Below are 22,190 nucleotides of genomic sequence, written 5' to 3'. Positions count from 1 at the left end.
CTAGTCAATCAACATTATGTAAGTGCATTATATAAGCAAAATAAATACAAAACAATACAAGAACAACAACACGTCAACTCACCAGAGATCAAATGGGAAAAAAAATTCACCGTCTCCAGATATTTTCATATCAGAGGGTTCGGCTCGGTAGTACTTCTAACAGGGCCTATAAATCCTACTGATCCCTCAACATAAATATTTAAAAAATCTTTCGTTATCCTACATGTATTCAAAATGACCGACTTTTGCATCTTTATATATAAATTTTTTGATAGATCTAATACGCCTAAATTTTTAATGAGAGAGCTAGGTATAATGCCAGTAGCCGAAATAACGAATGGTAATATTTTTATAGTCTGAGAATGCCAAATTCTTTTTATTTCGTTTCCTAAATCTGTGTATTTTCTAATTTTTTCATTAACAGATTTTTGAATGTTACAGGAATTTGGAATAGCGACATCAATGATATAAGTTATTTTTTTAATTTTGTCATGTAAAACTATATCGGGTCTATTATGACTAATCGCTCGGTCTGTTAGTATAGTTTTATCATAATATATTTTATAAAATTCGTTTTCTAAAAATGAATTTGGTTCGTATTCATAGTATGGTACTATATTACGGCAGTCAATCAAGTTATGTTTAATTACCAAATTTTGGTGAATTATTTTTAAAACTTGATTGTGCCTAAATGTATACTCGGACGGTGCTAATATAGAACATCCAGATATAATATGTTCTATAGTTTCCGGAAAAGCCAAACATTTCCTACACAAATCATCAATTTGATTTGTATCTTTGATTATATGCTTTCTATAATTTTTAGTATTAATGACTCTATCCTGAATGGCAAGCATAAATCCTTCTATTTCTGCGCTCAACTCTCCAATACTCAACCATTTGTTTGACGAAATTTTGTCAACATACGTTTGGTTGAGATAATTGAAGTGTTTTGCGTGTAAAATTTTATTTGACCAGGAATCTAATAATTCCTGGTTGGGATTTATAAAAATGTTGGCATTCTCATCGTATAAATTTAAAGGTGTAATGTATTCTAAATGTTTTTATTACCCAAAGTATTTGAATTATTCTACCATCAAATTCTACGTTTCTAAATGTTTTTATTACCCACACGATTTTAATGATTTTTCCATTGAATTTTATTGTTATACATGTTTTTATTCTCCAAATTATTTTAATTATGTTACCATCAAAATTTATGGTTCTAAATATTTTTATCACCCAAATTATTCTAATTATCTTACCATCAAATTTTATTGTTTTAACTTATTTTATAATCCAAATCATCTTAACCATTTTAACTCCATAATTTATCGTTATAAGCGTTTTTATTGCCCCAATTATTTAAATTATTCTACCATAAAATTCTACTGTTCTAAATGTTTTTACTATCCACATTATTTTTATGATTTTACCATCAAATTTTATAATTCCAAATGTTTTTATTACCCAAAATATTTTAATTATTCTACCATCAACTCTATTGTTCTAAATGTTTTTATTACCCACATAATTTCAATGATTTTTCCATCAGATTTTATTGTTCTGGACGTTTTTATTATCCAAATTATTTTAATTATGTTAACATCAAAATTTATGATTCTAAATATTTTCATCACCCAAATTATTCTAATTATCTTACCATCAATTTTTATTGTTCTAACTGTTTTTATCGTCCAATTTATTTTATCATCATTCTTATTACCTTTCTAATCCTTCTAACCTATTTATCACTGATCATCTTAAACCATTTAATTCATGGTCAATTGCGATGTTTACAACCGCAAAGGTTAGTATAATGGCCCTCTAAAAATGGACTCTGTAACCAATAATATGATACCTAACATATCTAACAAATCTAACCTATCAATCTACCATCAAAACATTAGATCAATAAACAAAAACTTTGACCAATTTCTCATCCAACTCGATATTACGAAAATCAAATATGACATAATTATAATAAGGAAGTTGAGTGAAAAATATTTTGACTTATAAAAAATATGTTCATGTAGATAAAAAAATATTGATTCTAAAAATATAAATATATTTCTATATTATTATTCTTAGAATTAGTTAAACGTTCTTGAAAAAGCATTCAATAGCAATAGACTGTAGACGCTCCACGATTGGTCGAAAGAATTCTGACGTCACATGTGTCGTGACTTGTACGTTCAACGGATCACCTATGGTGCATCTCTTTCTATTACATGAGAGATGGTCGGTTTAGATGAGAGAGGTGTATAGGCCAAAGGTTTATTTGGGTTTGTCAAATATATGTACGTATTTGTTGTTATTATTATATGAAATGGATTTCTAAAGATACATATTCGTATAGTGCTTTATAATAATATGTTGTTTATTGCATAACTTAGAAGTTTTTATTATTATACATGTCACATAGCATGTGATACACTTCAGGCCGCCGGCCGCCCAGAAAGGTCTCACAGTGAACTGGGCTGTAAACCGTTATTTTACTTTTGGTCTTTACTTTTCTGCGCGGTGGTCCTGAATTAGCGCGTGGAACGTCAACAAGTAGCGACGGCAATACCGTACAGTACCGTACCGGGCGGGAAAAGCAAATATTCTAACTTAAAATATTAATTTAACTATGAAATCTTAATCAATTTTCTTTTTTTTTAATAACATCAATTCTAATAAACGGTTAACATTGGTAAAAAAATTACTGGAATTCCTTGTTGAAGAATTAAAATTTTTTCCATACAAAATGCTTGAGCGTCGTGGTTTTCACAGTTCTAATGACGTCACACCACACCCCGCCTCTTACCGCTCGGATTCCGCTCGTTTTGGCGGGCTTAATAAAATTTAAACTTTGAGAATTAATTTAATTATGAAAACAAACTTTAAAAAAAAAAAAAAAAAATACCAGTATTTAAGTTTGAATGCGAACATTGATAAAAAAAAATTAAAAAAATGGACTCAACTTCCTTATTATAACAGAATGTTGGCTAACACCTTCTTATACCCCCAAAAACATCCCCAATTACACCCACTACCAAACCATAAATCACATCAGACAAAATGACGGCATTGTGGTATATATATTAAACAACACTTATAACTCGTATAACGTCAAAGAAATTGCCATTACTAACTCAAACTGCCTTCAAATAACACACAACGTCAACACATGTATCATTGCACTCTACCGTTCACCTTCTAAAAATCACATCAGACAAAATGACGGCATTGTGGTATATATATTAAACAACACTTATAACTCGTATAACGTCAAAGAAATTGCCATTACTAACTCAAACTGCCTTCAAATAACACACAACGTCAACACATGTATCATTGCACTCTACCGTTCACCTTCTAAACCAAATATCTCCCCATTTTTGCAAGACTTAAATTACTGTCTCACTGAGTTAAATAAAATAAAGAACCTAGTTTTAATTGGAGACATCAACATCAACATTCTAAAAAACAACGAACATCCCCAATGCCAAGACTACCTAAATACTGTAATGTTTCATGGAATGGTAAGCACAATAAATTCACCAACACGATGCACGCAATACTCATCCTCCTGCATCGACCATATTATGGTAAAATCGACCAACCGACACACCTCTGAAATTCATATGTCATCAATTACAGATCATTACGCCACTTCCTTCACAATGGGCTCTAAATGTAAAGAACAAAACCAAGCACCAACTGCAATTGCAAAGAAAACAATTGACTATGACAACCTAAACAATACGATTACCTCCAAATCCTGGAACATACTGTACAATATAACAAATACAGAGGATGCCTGGAACTACTTCTCTACCTTCCTAAAAGACAGCCTTAACCAGAACACCAAAATCATCACCATTAACACTCCTAGAGCGATCAAACCTCTTAAACCATGGATTAACCATACTATTATCAACTGCATTCGGAAACGCAACACTATACACAAAAAATGTGCCAAGAATCCATACGATAACACACTCCACAATTTCTACAAAAGATACAGAAATATCTGCACACAAGTCATCAGGAAAGCCAAAAATTTATACTACAATAAAAAAATCTCCGAATGCAACAACCCGAAAAAAATATGGAAAGTCCTCAAGGAAGCTACCAATTCATACAAAACCACCGACGTCTTAAACGCTCTCAAAATCAATGAAAACACTGTAGACTTTACATGGAAACCTAACACAATTGTCAATCATATCAACCATTATTTTGCAAATATAGGTTCAGAACTAGCAAATAAAATCAAAACAAATAAATATACACTTGACCCTACCAACCCCGCAACAAATGATGAATTCCCAACACGCCTCGTTCTTAAAACAGTTACAGAAAATGAAGTTTCGATAGCAATAAAGTTTCGATGAAATACCCAATACTGTTTAAAAAAAATTGCCCCCGGTATAACTCAACCACTAACTCATCTTCTTAATATTAGCATCCGCCAAGGCCTTTTCCCCACTATTCTAAAACAAGGTCTTATTATCCCTATTTTCAAAACAGGCCCCAAACTTGACGTCAGTAATTATCGCCCTATTACTTTGCTTAATTCCCTTTCGAAAGTGTTTGAAAAGATCGTTAATACTAATCTGATGGAATACTTGGAAACCAACAAATTATTATCTCCACGTCAATTTGGTTTCAGAAGACACAAAAGCACTAACGATGCCATAGCCACGGTTACTGACTATATCTCTGGCCATCTGGATAAGGGCTCGAAATGTCTGTCGGTATTCCTCGACCTTTGCAAAACATTTGATACAATCTCACATAGCAAATTAGAACGCAAAATGTTCAATATAGGTATTAGAAATAAGGAATTAGACCTTCTCTCTAGCTTCTTATCTGGCAGATCACAATGTGTTAAAATCAGAACAACTAAGAGTCAGAATCTGCCAATTAGTTACGGTGTCCCACAAGGCAGTGTTTTAGGTCCAACCCTCTTCCTGATATATATTAATGAGTTATGTAACCTTGATATCGATGCCACTATTGTCAGTTTCGCCGATGACACACACCTACTATTCCAATCGAAAGAATGGACTACCGTATACGCCAAAGCGGAGGAAGGAATTCAAAAGGTAAAACAGTGTAAAAGGTAATTCACTAACTCTGAATGTACCTAAAACAAAATACTTACTGTTTAGTCTCACCAATATCCCAATGTCACACCTAACTCTAAAAATACACGTTTGCAAAAATTCTCCCCTTGACCGGAATTGTGACTGCCCATGCCTAGAACAAGCAACCAATATCAAATATCTAGGACTAACCTTTGACACACATCTAAATTGGAAACAACATATCTACAACATTACAAACAAAATTCGTAAATCTATTTACTTTTTAAAACAAACACGTAATTTCCTTGACCTTAAACTTTTAAAATCAGTATATTTCTCACTATGCCAATCACACATAGAATATGGAATTTTAGCTTGGGGTAATACTTCTTCTAGTGCCCTCGACCCCATTATTAAAGCACAAAAATTAATCATAAAAATAATTCTCAAACTCCCTCTTTCTACCAACACTGATACTATCTTCAATACTATCAACGTTATGGACATAAAACAGCTCTTTGCAAGATACATCTTGATTAATTTACACCAAAACAGCAAAACACTATACAAACCAACTCAAACGATACACAATACCCGAGCCAAAAATAAAGAACTTCTCCAAACTCCTTTTGCTAGAACCACCTTTGGGCAAAAACATTTTAAATACACAGCTTGCAAACTATACAATACACTACCAACCACGATTAGACAAACAGAGTCAATAACCAAATTCAAACATGAAATAAAGAAATGGATAACAAGAATGTTAGTCTTTCTTTTAAAAAAAAAAAAAAAAAAAAAAAAAAAATATTGGGCGTCCCATTATCGCAAACATCTGTAAACCAAATTACACGTAAACAATAACAACAATTCAAATACTAAATAAAATAGTAGAATCAATAATTTTATAAAAACCCCTTTGTAACTACGTCCTCCAATTAAATGCATTTATATTACATATATATTTACAATATTGTCATACCTGTACCTACTCTTTCTATTACCTATCTATTGACTCCATAATTTAAAATGTATGCAACTTTGTAATTTGTACTTTGATTTTTTTTGATTTTAGTCATGCATGTAAATATTCTATAAGTATCTGTAAACGTCTGTCTCGACACAGGTGTACCCAAAGATATTAGAAGAACGAGATATGCTATGTTGGCCGCCGGACTGTAGGCGGAGTACTACCTAATTAGGGTACTTTGAACGGTATCGGGACGTGTACGCACAGAAATCTGTTCTATGTATTAGTGCGTATACCTTAGCGTAAGCGAAGGTGTGCAGTAGTATTTGTGAACAAAACCGGCGACACTCGGCAAAACAATTCCACACAGAATGAACTGCTCATAGCACATCTCGTTCTTCTAATATCTTTGGGTGTACCCTAGTGAGACAGATGTCGATAAATACAAGTAAAAACCTTTATATTGATAGATAAATAAATTTAAAAAAATTAAAAAAAACACCGTTGCACCAGATGTAGAAAGGCTATCTGTGGTCCACATAATGTTGACATGTGTGGTCACTGTGTAGACTGATATTTTGATATTAATTTGTTCATTATAAACCTTACTTTTGGGCCATGTAACAAGTTCCTATCTTAATTAAATATGTTTGATTTATTTCTAGTGTTTTATTGTGTAGTCCACTCGACGAAAGTGTAGTTACAATGAAACAATGAAAACAATTTAGTTATCTAGGGTTAAATAAAAAAATAAACTTTATTTTATTTCTCGAGGTCAATATTTATTAATGCTGTTATTAATATGCATAGATTTTCTATCACATAAAAAAATTTTAAATTTACCAAAAAAATCCACCTTCGATTTTCTGGAAAACAAAAGCTCAAATAAAAAAAGTCATAACCCAAAATTGACTTTAAATGAAAGGTAGATTCATTCACAAGTTATACCGTTTATACAACGAGTTTCCGAACACCTTGAAAAACAAACTTTCTTTGTTTCAGAAATGTTTCTCAAATGCGATTCATAAAGCCAAAAGCCATTCAAATCTAATTAGATTTGACAACAGCAAGTGAATGATGAAACATTTATAAAAAATGACAAATTAAATGCTTTACCAAAATAGTAGGTTCTGCAAATAAGTCATACCTTTTTACTAAGTTGTTTGTTTTACTTAATATTTACGATTTCCGATTGCGTACGTTCATGATGTGCTACATAATGAACGCATTTTTGAAATTGTATTTTAACAAGTTCATTAATGTACAACTACCGCCCTCTAGCGACAAAAAAATGAAGACATTTTGACAGTTTGAGAAAATCCGCTGGCGTATAACAAGTAGGGAATGCAATCTCGTTCTCGCGAGATCTCATTCTCGCGAGATCTCGGCCTTTTTTAGCGAGATTGATCTCGGACGAAAAAAGGGCAAGATCTCGCGAGTTTAACGAGATTGCACCCGAGCATAAAAACGTCTTATTCGAAGCGCGGACTGAGGGCTCGTACACGTCAACACGATACGAAGTCGTATCGTGCTACGGAGAGAGACAGAGCTAGTGCTAGACACGGACGGAGTTGCGATCCAGGTAGCGATCGCGGGACGAGGTGTCTCTCAGATTCGTTCGTGCGTGCGATTGGTCGAAAATTAAGCCGGGCGGCGCCGTGCAGACTGCAGCGTTATCAGCGCGCACTTGTTTACTTGTTTTGTTTACAGTTGTTGCTAACTAACGTGTTACGTGTTTGAGTTTGATTTCATTTGAGTATTTTTTTAGTTATTTATTTTAGTTAAAAGTTTCTTACGTGATTTACGAGTGGAATAACGAACGATGTCGGCGAATATAGTTTATAAAGACTATGAGAGTGTGTCGGAGGTATGGAAATACTTTTTGAGAGCGGAAAATGGATTGAGTGCTAAGTGCAAACTTTGTAAGAAGATTCTGAAAACCAAAGATCGATCTCCGCGTGGCTTATATGTGCATTTAAAATCGATTCATAAAACGGACACGAAAACGAAGAAAGTCATATCACCCCCGCCTTTGCCGTTGCCGCCACCATCATCAAATACTGGGGCTACTAATCAAAAAATGGAATTAGTAACAGCATCTGCATCTACGTCGAACGTTTGTCCAGAATCACCAGGATCGTCGGCACTAGCGCCACCAGCAAGTAAGAAGAGGCAAAAAATTACTGATCATTTCCTCCCGGTTGAAGATACTTCTATGGAAGAAAAAGTATCAAGAATGGTAGCCAAAGATGGACTTCCTTTCCGTGTTTTCTGTACTTCCAAAGATATGAGAGATCTCTTCAATTCTTCGGGACACAAATTGCCTATGTCCCCAAACACAATTAAACTTATAGTTATGAATTATGGCATGACATTGAAAATGAAAATAATGCGTGAATTGGCTCAACTGAAGGAGAATGATCACAGATTTACGCTTACATTTGATGAGTGGACTTCTTCTATGAACAAGCGATACATGAATGTAAACGTACATACATTTTTGAACGGCAATGCTCTGTTTTGGAACTTGGGGCTGATTCGCGTCTTTGGAAGTATGCCTGCTGAAAGTGGTGTCAGTATTTTGAAAACAAAGTTAATCGAATTCGGCCTTATTCTGGAAAAAGATATTATCAATATTACTACAGATGGGGCAAGTGTAATGGAAAAGTTGGGTCGATTGATATCACCTTTGCATCAGCTCTGCTATGCCCATGGAGTTCAACTTGGCATAATAGATATTATTTATAAAAAACAAACTGATGTTGACGAACCTGTGTTAGAATCTGAAAATGAGGAAAACGACGATGAGATTCCTTTGGAAATGGACGAAATTTCTAGCACAGGCTCAGACTCAGAAGATGATGTTTTTCATTGCTCTATGCCTATAATAGAAGTAGACCTAGATGCAGAATATGCGGGTTTTATTGAGAAAGTAAGGAAATTGGTGAAACATTTTAAAAGATCACCTACTAAAAATGATACTCTTCAAATATACGTAAAGCAAGAATTTGGAAAAGATATTAAGTTACAACTTGATTGTAAAACTCGATGGTCGAGCCTAGCAGACATGATATCTACATTTATTAGAATCAAGCTGTGTGTCAGCAAAGCTTTGATCGACCTCAGCCTGGAAGCTGATCCGAACTTCTCTTTGAATGCGGAAGAACATGCGGTTTTAGCGAACTTAGACAAGGCATTTCAACCTGTAAAACTGGCTGTGGAGGTGTTATGTCGTCAAGATACAGACTTGGCTATCGCAGAAACAACACTTAGGTTTATGATTCGCAAACTGGAAGAGCTAAAAACTCCATTGGCAGAAAAACTAGCTGGCTCCTTGAGAAAGCGCATTCTTGAGCGTCGGACGAATTTGACAGCATGCTCGTTGTATATTAGAGATCCAGCTAAATACCAAGCAGATAAAGAAGAGCTTGCGAAAGACGGAACATTTAAATTGCCTCCGAAAAACGTGATTCAAACTGAAATTAAATCACTTATAGAGCGTTTGCATCCACAATACAGTCTGACTAATTCACAAACACAGACAAATTCAGATCCATCTTGGTCGATCGCATCAACATCAGCTGCCACCACTAATGATATAGCTGAATTTGATGATGACGATAATGATCCGCTTTCATCTCTTTCTGAGACACGCAAGAGTATTTCATTGCAAGAAGAACTTCAGGAAACATTGACTGCTGCGTTCAAAGAACCTAGAGACAGAAAACTAACTACGAATTCTCTGGAGGCATTAATCAAAAAGGAAATGAATTTATACGAGTCCGGGGGGTCAAAAGGCGAACTTTTACAGTTCGTGGATAACTGCCTGATATCTGTGGTTCCAACTAGCGTTGAATCCGAAAGGGCCTTCTCAGCGGCTGGTTATCTGGCCAACAAAATAAGAAGCCGTTTAGCAGACGATTCTTTGGACATTTTGTGCTTCTTAAGGAGCTATTTTCAAAATAATTCGTAATAATGGCTTGTGATTTGAACTGAACAAATTTTTCATTTGATTGGTATATTTTGTTAATTAATGTGTAATTTCTAATAGTCTATTCGTGAAAATAAATGTTTATCTTATAATACTTATAGTTTTTATTATTTTTTTCCTAATTTATACAAATATTGTGATTATTTGCAAAAATAAACACACAAGACTGCCAATCTCGCGAGATCTCGAAATTGCCGAGATCTCGCGGTACTAGATTCATAAACTCGCGGGATCTCGCTTGAGCCCCAATCTCGCGAGATTTGCATTCCCTAATAACAAGCGCTTAACGAGAAAACTTCTTAAAGCAAAATGCAATGTAAACAATCACATGAATATGAATCACGGCGACCCATAAACCAAAACTGACCTACCTACTTACGATTTACCGGAAATGTGACATCTGCTTATCGTGCGTCTCTTTCCTTCGTATGTTAGTTGAACCCAGAATTCTAGAGAAAGCTATATTTTGCTAATATGTCAGAGATAGGTATGAATTTTAGAACAACAGATGTTTTAACCCTGCAGAGCAGAAATATTTTATGATTACACCGGATTAAATGAAGGGTGATTTCAAAATAATGTTTTAAATCCGGGTTTCTTTATTTGTTTTACTTTTAAATAGTTTTAATTAGTTGGGTACTTTGATCTTCAGTAATAATTTATAAGAATTTGATCAAAAAAAAAAATCAACTTCTGACTCGATTTACTCAAAAACGAAAGCTCAAATCAAAAAAAATTATACTACAAAATCGACTCCAAATGTGATGTAGATTCACCAGTTTCCCGCTTGTATTACGAGTTTCCGGACACCGTGTATAATTCAATAGGTCAGGTCAAGCGTGAATTGACGGTACGCACCGACAGTCGGTCGGTGGTATGCGATCGTCAGGACCGACCGTACGCATGCATATCGTCAGGACTGACCGTATGCACCAATCGTTTTTTCTAAAATGAAGCTGGAGCAACAGTTACGGTGAATGGATTGCGTTATCGAGAGATGATTAATGATTTTTTATGGCCGGAATTGGATGGTATTGATCTGGACAACGTTTACATTCAACAATCGGCGCTACATGCCACACAAGCAACGAAACCCTTGATCTTTTACGATTAAATATCAAAATAACACCCCTTATTGGAAAACCCTGTATATATATATATATATATACAGTAGAACCTCGTTAATTCGAAATCCAGCGGACATCAAAAGCAAATTTCGAATTAACGAATTCCCATAATTCGAAATTTTATGAAGAAAAAAAAAAGACGAAAATCGTGTTCCTCCGCCGCCGCACAGTGGGCTGAAAATCGCCTTTCATAGACATAGAGACTTGAATTTTCAAGGGTAATTTTTTTGGCTAGAAATGGATTCTGCTGATCATTACTATGCTATAAAATGTCGTACGAAGCAATTGCGTGGACAAATGAAGGAGTTATAATTTTTTTAAGAAAAATTTGCATGGCGCTGACATTAAAAATGAGGCTGTCTCTGGAATCATAAGGTTGGCCGTTCTATCTTTACACACAGATAATACTACTATTTATTTGTATTTTTTTGACATACTTCATATTGTGGCGCAAGGTGCGATTTTTTTTTTAAAAATCCTAAAGTGGAAAAAAATCTTTTTTTTGTTGATGATTCATTTTAATGCTTAAATGCTTTACATATGAGTATGCTTTGTCTAGTTTACAATATTTTATTTACACTGCAAGCCAAAACACTGTGCACAGTGGGCTGAAAATCGCCTTTCATAGACATAGAGACTTGAATTTTCAAGTGTATTTTTTTTGGCTAGAAATGGATTCTGCTGATCATTAAAATGCTATAAAATTTTGTATGAAGCAATTGCGTGTACAAATGAAGGAGTCATCATTTTTTAAAGAAAAATTTGTATGGAACTGACATTAAAAATGAGGCTATCTCTGGAATTATAAGGTTGACCATTATATCCTTACACACAAATATACTACTATTTATTTGTATTTTTTTGACATACTTCGTATTGTGGCGAAACTTGTGATTTTTTTTATAAAAATCCTCAAAGTTGAAAAAAAAACTTTTTTATGTTGAAGATTCATTTTAATGCTTAAATGCTTTACATATGAGTATGCTTTGTCTAGTTTACAATATTTTATTTACACTGCAAGCCTAAAAGCATTTAAGCATTAAAATGAATCATCAACATTAAAAAGGGTTTTTTTCAACTTTGAGGATTTAAAAAAAAAATCGCACCTTGCGCCACAATATGAAGTATGTCAAAAAAATACAAATAAATAGTAGTATTATCTGTGTGTAAAGATAGAACGGCCAACCTTATGATTCCAGAGATAGCCTCATTTTTAATGTCAGCGCCATACAAATTTTTCTTAAAAAAATTATAACTCCTTCATTTGTACACGCAAATGCTTCGTACGACATTTTATAGCATAGTAATGATCAGCAGAATCCATTTCTAGCCAAAAAAATTACCCTTGAAAATTCAAGTCTCTATGTCTATGAAAGGCGATTTTCAGCCCACTGTGCGCCGCCCATTCAAATTCGGGTGGTATGTTTGGAGTAAATTCGTATTAATACGAATTATTCCCGTTTAAATCGAATTTTTGCAGCGTATTTCTGTGGCGATCGGCCCTTCAAGTTCAGTTATTTTAATCAAATTCATAAAAATACCACACATTTCCGGGTAAATCAAATTTTCGCGGCCGATTAACGTCGCGGCCGGCCCTTTAAATCGGATATTCGAAAAATTCGATATATTTATGAGTAAACCGGAATTTCGCGGTCGATTTCGGTCACAGCCGACCTTTTAAATTCAGATAATTTAAGTAAATTTCGTAAAAATACGTCATATTTCCGAGTGAATCGAAATTTTGCAGCCGATTTCAATCGCGCCGGATCTTTTAACTCAAGTAAATTTAGTAAAAATACGATATATTTCCGCGTAAATTGAAATTTCGGAGCTGATTTCTGTGGCGCCGGATCATTGAAATTCAGATATATGAAATAAACTCGTAAAAATGCGATATATTTAAGCGTAAATCCAAATTTCGCGGCGGATTTCCGTCGCAGCTGACCCTTCAAATTCAGATATTTATAATAAATTCGTAAAAATACGATATATTTCATTTTTTATAGTCGGCTTTTTAAATTCAGATATTTGAAGTATATTCGTAAAATATGTCGTATTTCCGCGTAAATTGAAATTTGGCGTTAGAATTCCGTTGCAGCCGATCCTTTGAATTCAGATATTTGGTGTAAATTCATAAAACTACCACATATTTCCGCGTAAAACGAATTTTCTCGACCCTTCAAACTCAGATATTCGAAATAAATTGGAAAAAATACGACATTCCAATGTAAATCGATTCCGATTTACAAAATAATAATACTAATTAGGGCGATGTATAATCACGTATAAATACACTTTTCAGCATTTAACCGTCATGGCTGTCTTTTAGATTCAGATTTACGAAATTTTATAAATTATTTTCGCAAAAAAAGAAGTTTTTCGAATTACACAAACAAATTTTCGTGTGCGGACAAAAATAAATTTCGAATTACGAATCAACGAATTTCAAATTAAAAAACCATTTTGTGTGAAAAAAATTTTCAGTGGATATTTTTTGGAAAAAATTTAGAATTATGCGTTTTTTCGAATTATCGGGGTTCGAATTAACGGGATTCTATTGTTTTATTTTTTATTTTTACACTGGATTTCTTTATTGACAATTTAATGTCGAGAAATTGCATAATGCTTTAGTAGAAGTGTAATTAATTGAAAGAGAGCGATACATACATTCTGGTAGGTTCCGAACTAGCCGGAGACATTGGCATGTATCCGCCGGAGTCCTGGGGTGAAGTTCCCATGATGGGCACCGGACTGCTCATCTCGGGAAGCCCTCCGACGGATCTCTTTCTCAGGGAGTGGTCCTTCATGTGCTCTTTGATGGAGTGCTCCTTCTGCAATTGGTCTGTCATCACCCCGAATGTGGTGAACCCTCTTTCCAAACTCTCGGAGAGACTCTTCTGTGTGTAGGTCTTCTCCACGCTCTCAGACAGACATTTCTCCGGCTGCCAGAGACAGAGCGGGTCGTCTCCAGCTTCCTCGGGGATGCTTCTCTCGTCGGGAGTGCGAGAGTTGATCAGACGGCCCATAGTGGTGTGGGGCATGTCGTCCGGCAGAATAGTGTGGTGAGGGAAGCTATCCGGTTCATCTATCGATACGCTGGATCCGGCACTGTCAGTCGAATAGGCTCCTATAAAGAATAGAGTTCAAAATACTTCAGCTACAGATATTAATATTTGTTTGAAATGTGGTTATTCGTATTTCACGCATTTTAAATGCACAGTCAGGTTATATAGGCGTACCGCTGACAGTTCCATTGTAACCATTCCCTCATTCTCATAAAGTGAGCATGTGTTAGTACAGAACTCTCAGAAGGACTATTGTGATGGTAATGGTACAAGGCTTCTTTTTATTGAGAAATTAGTCACTTCAGTTGTGTGTTTATATGTGTAAAGACAGCTTTATTATTATTTTATCCTTACCCGAGTGAGGACTGAGAGGGCTGTTGGCAATGCCTGTGGGTGGTGAATGACTCAGGCCGCGGGAATACATGCTGTGTGGGCGGGGGCCTCCCACAACCCCACCCATGCCGACCCCGGGCCCTGGAGCCACCCCGGTGGCCTCGCCGGGCCCCCTTCGAGCCGATGGCAGGCTGTCGCAGCGCTCGCGCGCCCCCAACGCCACGCCCTGCATCAAACCCACTGAAACATCCAAACAAATGACTTGGTTCAGAGTGCACATGCATAAAACGATCATGCTTTTTTTCTCTTTTCCCTTGCATTTTTATCAAGGTATTAAAAGCAATGATAATATGAAGATTTTGACCCTCAGTAAACAAATTCAAATTAAATCCTTGATTAAGATTTTTTTAAATTATATTAATAGAGATATCTGTTATTCTTCAATGATTAAATATTACAATGAGGTTTATGAGTTTCAAACAGCAATTTCAATAAATTGATCCATTTAAATATATTTTTCAAAAATCAGTATTAATTTGATTTTGTTCACCTTATTTTGTTTATTCTGCTTATTGACTCCAGACAGATTATTTTTCAATGCTACGAAAGTTCAAGTTTGAGGAATTAAGATTTTTAATGAACTCATATTTAAAAACTAACCATAAATCTTTAAAAATTATTTTTTTCAAATAGAAAACCCCCTGTAAAAAATATCACAGTTATATTCATTGACATTACAATATTTAGAAGACTAAGGACGGGTTGTTTCGGAGAATTTGAAGAATTCATCAAATTTCAACGTTCATTTTCAAGCTCTGTGAAAGAATTTTTCAAGTTCTGTTTTTATTTCAGTTCTGTCAAGCAACTAGCCTATAATGATATAATAACACAACTTGAATAGAACTTTCACAGAACCCGGAAATGAACGTTTAAATTTGATGAATTGTTCAAATTCTCCGAAACAACCCGTCCTTAGGGTCAGTTTTTGCACAGAATTTGAATAATTCATCAAGTTGATTTTCAAGTTCTGTGAAAGTTCTATTCGAGTTCATTTTTTGTTTCAGTTCTGTGAAACATCTGGTCCATAATGAAATAATAACAAGAACTTGAATACAACTTTAACAGAACTTGAAAATTAATGAATACTGAATTTTTCAAATCCTGCATAATAACTGGCTCTAGCAGTTTTATAAAACTAAGCCATGAGAATTGTACTGAATGCTCACTAGACCAAACTAATATTTCAAATTTTTAAACATATGAAGGGATCTAAACGTAATGTCTTTTGAACAAATTGTGTACTTAAACATGATGATTTTCCTTTTTAAAATGTTTAGCAGCCAGCAAAGTTAAAAATGTATGCAAAAACTTTATTTTATTGTTTATATTATGTTATTACATACATATATGTTTATATTAGAACATAATATTATGCAAGCCTTGTACATATTATGTACCATTGTTAAATAAATAAATATTCAAATACTAAACATGCTTCGTTAAATTTAAATTGATTCTTGTAGTATGTTTAGTTGAAAAATAATATGAAACAAAGTATGCATGTATTTGGTAAAAATGGGCAACTTGTTATGTGTGTATTTGGTAAAAATGGGCAACTCGTTATGTATGTATTTGGTAAAAATGGGCAACTCGTTATGTATGTATTTGGTAAAAATGGGCACCTTGTTAAGTATGTATTTGGTAAAAATTGGCAACTTGTTATGTGTGTATAAAAATAGGCAACTCTTTATGTATGTATTTGGTAAAAATCGGCAACTCGTTATGTAGGATTTGGTAAAAATGGGCAACTCGTTATGTATGTATTTGGTAAAAATGGGCACCTTGTTAATGTGTATTTGGTAAAAATGGGCAACTTGTTATGTGTGTATTTGGTAAAAATAGGCAACTCGTCATGTATGTATTTGGTAAAAATGGGCTACTCATTATGTACATTTAAAAAGCATCCCAAAGGTTAGTATTTGATTAATTCATTAATAAAATAGTTTTTTTTTTTACATCGTTCTGCAGAATGAAGCAATATTAATTATTATAATAATTCATTCTGTAAAACGACTTGCAAAAGGGTGTTATTGGATTTGATGGTTATATAGCACCCTGGGAGACGACAAGCAGGAAGAAAAATATAATCTGTTTATAAATGTTCTTTTTTTTATGCACAGGTATATAAAAATCTTAGCATGCATAATCCAGATTATCACATTTACATAAAATAATAATATTTATTTATAACGATATGATGAAGAATTTTTAAAAGATTAGCGACTAGCATCAAAGCAAATCTTACCAGTTTTACATAATCTTGTTTTTTATTATGAATGATCTTCTGTCTTCTGCCAATATGAACTATTATAAACAATTATGCAGTGATAAGTGTATTGTTATAGTGATTATAATATTTTTTGTTTTAGAATTAAGTTTTTCATTTGGACATCTGGAATAGTTTTGATGGCGTTAGGATTAAGTTAAATATTATACTAATTTGTATGTTTGTGATTTATACCTAAGTATCAGTATGTTAGACTAGATAACAGTTCGTAGAAGGGAATGGCCGACACAGGTGTCGATGAGGGTCGCTATCCATCACATCGCCAACCCTTCGGTGGCGCAAAGAGGAGGAAGGAACTCGAACAATGTCGAATTGGTACGTGGAATATTAGAGGAGGTATGGAAAGAAAGATGAATGAATTGTGTGACACGATGGTTAGCAAATATTTGGACATACTTTGTGTAACAGAGAGTATGAAAAAAGGGAGCGGTACAATGCAGCATAATGATAGGCTCGTCATTTGGTCTGGGAGACCAGATACAGAGAGGGCTTGTCAAGGTGTTGCAGCGCTACTGTCTCCCAGAATGATTGAATGTATGTTGCAGTATGAATGTGTAAGTCCGAGAATAATGTGGATTAGGTTCAAAATCGGTTTGACAAGGGTGTTTCTTGTTGTTTGTTATGCCCCTGTCAATTCTGAGAGTGACGAAGAGAAAGATGATTTTTGGACTGGTGTGAATGATGTGATGAGACTGAAAAATATTAATGAAAGGATTATAATGGCAGGCGATTTGAATGGGTGGGTAGGAATTAGACGTGACGGATTTGAATCGGCCTTAGGTATGTTTGGGGATAAAAGAACGAATGACAACGGGAACAGAATACTTGAAGTATGTTTAGAGTGGAACCTGTTTGTGTCCAATACTTTTTTCAATCATAAAGGTATCCACCAATATACGTGGGAAAGAGGAAATGAGAGGTCAATTATCGATTTTGTAGTAATTGACTCTAGGTTGAGAGCCGTTACCGAGGACACGAGAGTTTTCAGAGGGGCAGAGGTTGAAACTGACCACTTTCTGGTGGTGTCGAGAGTAAACCTCTTTCGCGGTTGGCGCTCTAAAGTGAAAACGGTACTAACTCCAACAAGAATCAAAATAGAAAAACTACAAAACGATAATGAGAGAAGTAAGTATGTGAATTGTGCAGAGATGAGATTGAATGAGAAAAAAATGGATGGTCTAAGCATAGACGAAACATGGAACCACATAAAAGTGAGTCTTTGTGAATCTGCTAGAGAGGTGTGTGGAATAAGTACGCAAGGTAGAAAGAAAGGTGATGCATGGTGGGATGATGATATTAAAGCACTGGTCTCAGAGAAGAAGAAAGCATGGTTATGTCTGATTGCGGCTGGCAGTGCTTCCAGCGAAGAGAAGGATCGAGCGAAAGAAGTATATAAGGAATGTAAGAAAAAAGTAAGAGTTGGAGTGAAAGAACGAAAGAAACGCCTGGAAGAGGAACAAGGAATGAAAATGACAAACCATTTCCAAGAAAACATTAAGTTGTTTTGGAAGGAAGTCAAAAGGTCCCGGTGTGGCCCTGAAACCGGAAGCATGAAAGTAATAAAATCGAAAGATGGAAAAATGTTGACGAATGAGGAAAAAATAAAAGAGAGATGGATGAAGTATTTCGAGGAAGTCTTTGAAAGCGAAGTGAGTGACAGTGATTCTAGCGGCGAATCAGATATGAACGATGATGGACTGAATGTTACCGAAATTAGCATGGATGAGATAGAAAGATCAATTAAGTGTATGAAGAATGGTAAGGCTGTCGGTTTCGACAATATTGCTGCTGAATATTTTAAAGGAGGTAGCCGTATAATTCTCACATGGTTGTGCAATCTTTTTAACCAATGTTTAAAGGAAGGTTACACGCCTTTAGATTGGAGAAGGGCAGTGATCATGCCATTATACAAAGGTAAAGGGTCACGTATGGAATGTGGGAATCATAGGGCTATTAGCCTGCTAAGTTCAGTTGGCAAGCTGTATGGTAGAATTTTGATTGAAAGGGTAAGAAAGGAAACAAAGGATAAAATATGGGATGTGCAAGGTGCTTTTATGAGTGGAAGGGGGTGCATGGACCAGATCTTCTCATTGCGTATGCTCACCGAGAAGTTTCTGGCAAAAAACCAGAAACTTTTCTGTGCCTTTGTAGATCTACAAAAAGCATACGACCGAGTCGACAGGAAAAAGCTATGGAAGGTGTTGTCCAAGTATGGAGTGAATGCGAATCTGACTCAGGCAATTGCGTCTCTATATGAGGGAAGCGTTGCATGTGTTAGGGTGAACGGTGGTTTTACGGGGTGGTTTGATATCACAAAAGGTGTTAAACAAGGCTGCGTAATGTCACCGTGGTTATTCAATCTATACATGGATAATTGTATGCAAGAATTGAAAGATGTGGGATTGGGCGCGAATTTGAGTAATCTGAAAGTATGTTGCCTGTTGTATGCTGATGATGCGGTGCTGATTGCTAATAGTATGGATGATCTGCAGTCTCTCGTGTCTAGGATGAACGAAGTATGCGTGAAGAATGAGTTAATGATGAATGTAAGTAAGTCTAAAGTAATGGTGTTTGAAAGAGAAAGTACGAAAACAGTGTGCAATATAGTTGTGAATGAGGAATACTTGGAGCAGGTGGATGAATTTGTGTATTTAGGAAGCATGTTTACGAGAGATGGGAAGGCTGACAGAGATATTGAAAGAAGAGTAAATGCAGGTAACTCCATTAATGGAGGACTGAACGCAGTTGGCGCTAACAAAAAATTGTCCAAAGAAGCGAAGTTAGCAGTCCACAATGGAGTGCTGGTACCTACCCTGATGTATGGAAGTGAGGCATGGAACTGGCAAAGAAAGGATGAAAGTAGATTGAATGCTGTTGAAATGAGATCCCTGAGGCGTATGTGTGGTAAAACCATGTATGATCGTGTGAGGAATGTGGATATCCGCAAAGAGTGCAAGGCTGATGTAAGCGTAATGAGTAAGATCAAGAAAGGGACGCTTAGATGGTTTGGGCATGTAGAGCGAATGAGCGAAGAAAGGAGTGTAAGGAGAATATACGATGCAAATGTGAATGGTAGCAGAAGTCGGGGACGCCCGAGGAAGACATGGCACGACCAAGTGAATCAGATACTTGAGTCGGGCCATATCAAGAGTCAGAACAATAGAAGAGTATGTATGAGACGATGTATGAATGTGAATGAGGCAAGGAGTGTGTGCCAAGACCGAGTTGTTTGGCGGTCCGTCCTCTCTGCCTACCCCTGCGGGGAAACGGCGTGATGGTTAGTTAGTTAGTTAGTTAGACAATTTGAAGATTGCACAATTCCTTATAATATAAAGTTTAATATATTATTAGTTATGTCAAACCTAAACAGACATTTTTGTAAATTAAAATAAAATCTTTGATAATTTAGAATAAAGAATACATATTTAGAAAGCTTTTGTATCAAGTTTGATTATAACATCATAATAAAATGGGTGTTACAACATGGAACAGAATTATATACCAGAATGTGAGAATTAATTATTGAAAATTGTTGTCCTTTTATAAATATTTTTGAATTTTTTCAGTTTATTGTCAACAAGAGTGTTTTAATATTTAATATTTCGTAGTCTGTTTATTTATACATAAATACTACCTTAAATATGAAATACAATACATTTTTCCCATTATATTAGTTAGTGATTAATATTATGTAGACATGCCTATATTCTAAATACATACAACTTACTAAACTGACACTATCTACTGATATTGCAAAGATACTGTTTATTGTCCACACTGAAAGATCTTATCACGCCAGTCACCATTACTGTTACCTTCAGTCATTTGGTTAATAAGACAAGTTACATAAAAATGATTTAAAGCTAAGGTCTTACACTTTTACTGCTAGCCTTGACTGTAAAATATTGATGAATGTCACCTTCAATATTTTTGTTTTCGTCAATAAACTAAACTGTGAATGATTTTTAAAAAGGAATGTTCTTCCGCAAACAGATATCATACGGTATTTTTTTTTCTTTATTTATAATACTTTATCTAATAGATTGTTGAATGATAAAATAAAAAATAATAAAATGACAGTGAGGGTGATTGGCAGTAAACGAGTTAATTTGCAACATGCAAAAGTGCTTTTATCTGGTCAGCGGTGCATTGCAAAGATCTCTCAGTATTGGTTTTCATACATTGCCTTCGACATGTGCATGGGGATACGTACGAGGAAATGTTTGGCCGACAGAAGCCATGCGGCAACCGGTGCTAGCGCGGCGAGACGTGATGAAGGCCTTCTGCCAGCGCTTGCACCCATTGGTGAGCCCCCGCGGAGGCTCGGCCAAGCGGGGCGCTCCCACCCCTGCCCCCGCCACAGCCCTCTCATCGCCCGTCAGGGGCAGCGAGCGGGTGCGCTCATGGACTACACTCAACACGGCGCCCTCCTCGCTCGCCTTGCCCGCCTGGCAGCCTGGTGAGGACAAACAACCGTCACAGCCAAAACCCACACAACACATCTTCACCTTCCTCATCCTTGTCCTCATCCTCGACACACAACCATAACTAGACCTAGGGCCAATCTTAGAGACGTCTATGTATGCACTGTGTACATACATTCCATCCTAGAGGTTGTATGTATACCGCCCATTGGGTTATGGAGTGGCAAAAGGAAACAGGAAGAGTGAAGTTATTAAGTACTCGGCTTCTTAGTCACTAACCCATTTCAAAGAGTGGTCCTCCGTCAGAGTTACAACGGCATGTCTCTTACTGCGAAAGGATTTCCAGCTTAAAACTTTTATAGCTAGCAGTATATACAATGACGACTCTAAGATATCCACAAACCCTACCACGGAGGGTAATAAAATACCACTTATCTAGATGTCAATCCCGTCTGGATACTTGTAATTCATTTCGCTCCAGTTAAATCACACCAAAATTCACTCATTTTACCAAATAATTTGAGAGAAAAAGTTCTCACTACAACAATATCAATGTTGTGTTATGTTGTGAAGGATGGATTTCACATGACTACGCTCATTGGTTCAGTTGAAGTGGGGATTTATTGCCGAGTGTAATGATATCCATTGACATGCTGACTAATTATTTAATGGTAAAAACTTTTTTAAATACTTCTTATTGTTATCATATAAGTTACACTAGGAACCTTCTAGTAAATCGGTTGTGTAAATTCATCATGCAAAACTAATTCATTTATTTACACTGCAAATGGTTTTTAACACAAATGTTAGGAGCACACTTAATGACGAATCACAAACAATCAAAACTTTTAAAAG

General features: G+C 35.4%; 1 protein-coding gene across 5 annotated transcripts in view; it reads right to left on the bottom strand.

Moving 5' to 3' along the window:
- chico (insulin receptor substrate 1 chico) overlaps positions 1–22,190 on the bottom strand; it is a 55,630-nt gene that overhangs the window by 17,715 nt on the left and 15,725 nt on the right. For 3 of the 5 annotated variants that reach the window (XM_089647909.1, XM_089648068.1, XM_089647983.1), the window contains 3 exons: positions 21,125–21,367; positions 14,586–14,804; positions 13,834–14,293 (listed from right to left, as the gene is read on the bottom strand). In XM_089647909.1, the coding sequence (XP_089504035.1) occupies positions 13,834–14,293; positions 14,586–14,804; positions 21,125–21,367 (922 nt within the window). The remainder of the gene's footprint in view (positions 1–13,833; positions 14,294–14,585; positions 14,805–21,124; positions 21,368–22,190) is intronic. The other 2 variants (XM_089648157.1, XM_089648241.1) reach the window with 1 other exon arrangement.

The sequence above is a fragment of the Hesperophylax consimilis genome, chromosome 1 (genome assembly GCF_061612785.1).
Source record: "Hesperophylax consimilis isolate HC1 chromosome 1, BYU_Hcon_1.0, whole genome shotgun sequence".
In the NCBI taxonomy this organism is placed as follows: Eukaryota; Metazoa; Arthropoda; class Insecta; order Trichoptera; family Limnephilidae; genus Hesperophylax; species Hesperophylax consimilis.
This window is presented reverse-complemented; position numbering and strand designations above follow the sequence as displayed.